Source organism: Stegastes partitus, unplaced genomic scaffold (assembly GCF_000690725.1).
Source record: "Stegastes partitus isolate 25-593 unplaced genomic scaffold, Stegastes_partitus-1.0.2 Scaffold895, whole genome shotgun sequence".
Classification (NCBI taxonomy): Eukaryota; Metazoa; Chordata; class Actinopteri; family Pomacentridae; genus Stegastes; species Stegastes partitus.
The window spans coordinates 27,190-32,178 of NW_007578626.1; the positions used below are offsets into that span (position 1 = coordinate 27,190).

Sequence of the window (4,989 nt, forward strand, 5' to 3'; positions counted from 1 at the left end):
ACTAGAGTCTGGGCAGGTTAATAAAAACAAATACGTGATTGAAAAGAAATGAACAACATTTATTTTTCCATTTCTCTCCATTTTAAAGTAATGAGTTGAATCCCGACGATTAGTCCAAACTAAGTTCATTAGTTTTGATGATCAAATTGTTATTTTGCTCTTTTTTAAATTATTTTTTCAAAAACTAAAATATAGTAAAAACTAAACCAGTATTTGCTGTTTCTTCGTTGTGGAGATTTTATGGACCAAACAGTCGATGAGTTGATCAAATAATCAGCTTTATCTGCATCATAGAGCCCTGGGTTGGTGATGGTGTGTTTACTGTCTGGGTTTTTCTCTCCTATCTGCTTGTATCCGTGGGGTGTCGCTCATTATTTTACCTTTTTGAAGGACTGCTGTCGGTGTCACGAGAATGAAGGCTGTCAGTTAACCAATCAGAAGCTTCCAAAGCCATGACATCATCATCTGGGCTTTCCTAATCTTAGTGTGTGTGAACTTGTGGTTGCAGCTGTACGTGATCCATGTGCTCGTGTCCAACAGGTGAAGACGTTTAACCGCTCGCGTCTCACCAACAGGCTTTGCAGCAGAAGAACGTGGAATGTGCCAGAGTCTACGCAGAAAATGCCATCCGGAAAAAAAACGAAGGCCTCAACTGGCTGCGTATGGCGTCCCGGGTGGACGCAGTGGCCTCCAAAGTCCAGACGGCCGTCACCATGAAGGGGGTGAGCTCCTGGCTTCACACGCTGCTTCTTGTGTCTGTCAGTGTGAAACATCTCATCCATGTGTCTTCCCATCAGGTGACCAAGAACATGGGTCAGGTGACCAAGGCCCTGGACAAAGCTCTGAACTCCATGGACCTCCAGAAGGTCTCTGCTGTCATGGATAAGTTTGAAACCCAGGTTCAGAACCTCGACGTCCACACCTCAGTGAGTGTTACAGCAGCTTCTGGGCCTTTTGTCTTTCCTCCTGTCTCAGTTTTCTTCACAGCATCAAGTCCTGCAGCTCTGTGGAACCAGAACCACATGAAGGAGGAGACAGAACCCAGAGATGTCTTCTGTCAGCAGCACAGAAATAAGACAACTTATTAAACTGTTATACCGAAATGTAAAAACCAGGAACCGTCACTAGAGCTAACATCGTCTCCTGATCCTGCAGTAGGCCTGGTTCTGTGTTCTGACAGAAGAGCCCGTCAGACAGGATTAGTCCAATATAAGTCTTTGTGTTTCTACGGTTCTTGACTCTGATAAATGATGTCGTTTAGCAGGTCTTTTCAGGGAGCACACGTTGGGGTGGGTTCTAGCTGACGAGGACTCCAGCAGTGAAACCCAACCGCTCTGGTCTGACTTCCCCGTGTGGTTCTGTTCTGTCTTCCAGGTGATGGAGGACTCGATGAGCTCGGCCATGACCCTGACCACGCCTCAGGAGCAGGTGGACGACCTGATCCACCAGATCGCTGAGGAGAGCGGCCTGGAGGTGATGGACCAGCTCAGCCAGCTGCCGGCCGGAGCCACGTCGGTGGTGGGAGGAGAGAGCTCCCGGAGCCAGGAGAAGGAGGACCAGCTGTCCCGACGGTAAGAACTGAGCCAGAACCTGGACCCTGCAGCGTGGGCGGGTCAGAGCTGGAGACAAAAGATCACGTGTCTTCATCTCACTAAGCCTTTCCTTGGTTCTGGAGACAAAATAACACACCAGCTGTTCAGAGAAGCTGTTCTGCATCGATTTACAGAACCGAGTTTTAAATATTCAGACAGTAAAGATGTCACCTTTGTCCTTCACAACACGCTGAAATAACAACGTGAGAACAATCGTTTACTGCAGAGCTGCTCCTTCTCTGTTCACTGTGAAGACAAATACAATCTGTTCATGAAGGTTTCAGAAGAACTAAAAACAGTCCAACACTAAAACAAACTGTACAAACGGTGAAAATAACAGAAACTTGTTTTTCTGATTTGAATGCAGTAAAAACTCACATATAGTAAAAGAATGAATTTCCGTTTTAAAAGTACGTATTTTATGTGGACGTCATTTACTCGTTATTTACTTTAACTGGTCTCTCACACAACAACAAATATCTGAAAAGTAGATGTAGGTAGCTGTTGTTAGCATAGTTAGCTGTAGTTAGCTGTGGTTAACTGTAGGTAGCTGTAGTTAGCATAGCTAGTTGTAGTTAGCTATAGTTGGCTGTAGTTAGCTGTGGTTAGATGTAGTTAACGTAGTTAGCTGTAGTTAGCTGCAGTTAGCATTGGTAGCTGCAGTTAGCATAGTTAGCTGTAGGTTGCTGCAGTTTGCGTAGTTAGCTGTAGGAAGCTGTAGTTAGCTATGAGTAGCTGTAGGTAGCTGTAGTTAGCTGTAGCTATAGTTAGCTTTAGTTACCCATAGTTGTAGTTGGCTATAGTTAGCTGTAGTTAGCTGTAGCTATAGTTAGCTTTAGTTACCCATAGTTGTAGTTGGCTATAGTTAGCTGTAGTTAGCTGTAGCTTCCAGATTCAGCGGTCGTGGGTTGGACTCCTGCTCTCCACCCTTTGCTGCAGGTCTCTCCCTGCTCTTCTCCTCATTTCCTGTCTCTCTCTGCTGCTCTGAATAAGGCCAACAAAAATAAAAATTTAAAAACATATCAAATATCTGTAAAATAATGATATTTGTTGCTGATTTGAACATTTAAAGAACAGCATCATTTTATTATTATTATTTAACATGCAAATGAAAACGTTCTTTCTGTGGTTTGACTGGATGCAGTCTGTGATTCATGAAACAGGAAGTCTGAGCAAAATAACCAACGTTAGAGTTTATTTCCTCTGTGGTGATAGTGACCATCACTGCTGTTTGATCTGATCTGATCTGATCTGATCTGTGTGTGTGTGTGTGTGTGTGTGTGTGTGTCTGTGTGTCTGTGTGTCTGTGTGTGTGTGTGTGTGTGTGTGTGTGTGTGTGTGTTCCAGGCTGGCGGCTCTGAGGAACTGAACCTGCTGCAGGAGAAGCCGGCGGCGATGGCGAGGAAGAGGAAGCAGCCGGTTGGTGCGGCGGCGGGAGGCAGAGTGTGTTTCTATTGAACTGTTCCTACCGGAGGACTTAATGAGCCTATTGATTANATGACAGCTGATGACTGTGTCCTGCTTCCTGGTCCTCTTCCTCCTCTCTCTCCTCTTCCTCCTCTTCCTCTTCTCCCTCCTCTTCCTCCTCTCCCTCATCTCTCTCCTCTTCCTCCTCTCCCTCCTCTCCCTCCTCTTCCTCCTCTTCTCCCTCCTCTTCCTCCTCTCCCTCCTCTTCCTCTTCTTCTTTGTCTTCCTCCTCTTCGTCCTCCTCTCCCTCCTCTTCCTCTTCTCCCTCCTCTCCCTCCTCTCCCTCCTCTCCCTCCTCTTCCTCTTCTCCCTCCTCTCCCTCCTCTCCCTCCTCTCCCTCCTCTTCCTCCTCTCCCTCCTCTCCCTCCTCTCCCTCCTCTTCCTCCTCTTCGTCCCGTTAGGCTCCACAATAGCAGCGTGCTGTTAAACATTCATGAGACACGTTAACTTTTCATGAGCTCCTCCAGCGGCTCCCAGCAGACCCGGTNAAGGACCTGGACCTCTGGAACATTCACAGTCTGAAGGTAGAACTCTGGTCAGTAGATGAAGGTGCTGCAGATACAGAACCAGCTGGTTCTGAGGGGGTCCGGTTGGAGGCTCTGGAGGGTTTTTTGCTTGGTGGTTTTTGTTTTCTGGGTTGGTGGCAGCGGGTCGAAGCCGGTTCAGCTCTGGATGTTCAGTTTGTGGCCCGTCTCCACGCGGGGAGGCTTCATTTATACTCGACAGCACTTTTGTTTTGTATATTTATCTGGTGACAATAAAGTCGTGCCCTCTGACGCCTGTCCTGTGCTGCTTCCTGTGTCCAGTTGTGTGTCTGCAGCTTCAGCACCGAGACTGTACCGGCGCTGACAAGTTAAAGGTCCGTTCCACCTAAAATAGGACGTTCTGTAGCGTTAAAGGTTCACGTTGTTATTTTATCAGGTGTCAGAGCAACATAATGTAAAGGCTGCTTATGTTACACCAAATATCATCTAAATATGTTTATAAACCATCAAAAACAATCTATAAAGAGTTTTTACAATGTTTGATGTCAAACATGTTCTAATGTTTTTACTTTATTTAAATCCCCAGAACATTAGTTTACACGTTCTTCCTGTGATGTGAAGTGAGGGCAGAACAGTGGGAACGAGTTTCAGTTCTACTCACAGAAGATCAGCGTTCATTACATGTGAACCCAGAGGAAAGCTAAACACCACGTCCACACCAGAATCGCTGTACGACGTGTAAAATGATTGTTTTACTGAATCTAAACAGATTCAGCTTCACGTTCTTCCAGTGTTTCTACGTTTCCTTCTGTTTTTCCAGCGTCCTGTCATTTCATGTGTTCATTAGATCACAGCCTACAATCTGTTGTTTTCACATTTTATGGTTGTTTTCATGTTTTTTTCATTTTAAAGGTCCGACCTCGTCTTTGATTCGTTTTGGGTCATTTTCAGAACATTTTTCCCCCTTTTTTTTTTTTTTGTCTTTCTGGTTGTTTTGTGTGTTTGTTTGATAGCTTTTTGCTTTCTTTGTGTTTTTTGTGTTTTGGTTTTGGTCGTTGTGTGTCTCTGTGGTTGTTTTGTGTCTGTTTACAGTCGTTTTTCATTTTACTGTTTCCTGTCTAGTTTCCTGTTGCTTTGTGTCTCTTTGTGTCCCTTCAGTGTCTTTCCCTCTGGCTGCCAGCTCGGTGCTGGTTCCTCTGGTTCCTCTGGTTCCTCTGGTTCCTCTGGTTCCTCTGGTTCCTCTGTGCTCATGTGGTCTCCTCCACCGCGGTGGTCTCTAAGTGTTCCCACATTGATCTCCTGGTGAACACGTGAAGCACTAAATGTTCCTGCAGCTCCTCGCTGACGGGAAGCAGGCAGCGTTTCCTCCTCCTGCCTCCTCCTGCCTCCTGCTGCCTCCTTCTGCCTCCTCCTGCCTCCTCCTGTCTCCTCCGGCTCCTCCTGCC

At 46.1% G+C, this 4,989-nt stretch overlaps 1 protein-coding gene and 1 long non-coding RNA gene across 6 annotated transcripts in view; both read left to right on the forward strand.

Moving 5' to 3' along the window:
- Nucleotides 1–3,047, forward strand: part of chmp1a (charged multivesicular body protein 1A) — an 11,487-nt gene extending 8,440 nt beyond the window's left edge. For 3 of the 5 annotated variants that reach the window (XM_008293567.1, XM_008293566.1, XM_008293565.1), the window contains 4 exons: nt 576–722; nt 798–926; nt 1,375–1,571; nt 2,940–3,047. In XM_008293567.1, coding sequence (XP_008291789.1) covers nt 576–722; nt 798–926; nt 1,375–1,571; nt 2,940–2,961 — 495 coding nt within the window. In that variant the 3' untranslated portion in view covers nt 2,962–3,047. Of the gene's footprint in view, nt 1–575; nt 723–797; nt 927–1,374; nt 2,139–2,457; nt 2,580–2,939 lie in introns of those variants that run through there. The other 2 variants (XR_520647.1, XR_520646.1) reach the window with 1 other exon arrangement.
- A 515-nt stretch (nt 3,048–3,562) lies between these two features.
- LOC103365981 (uncharacterized) lies at nt 3,563–4,480 on the forward strand. Its single transcript, XR_520645.1, has 2 exons — nt 3,563–3,918; nt 4,131–4,480. It is a non-coding gene; the product is annotated as an uncharacterized LOC103365981 (long non-coding RNA).
- Nucleotides 4,481–4,989: the final 509 nt, after the last annotated feature.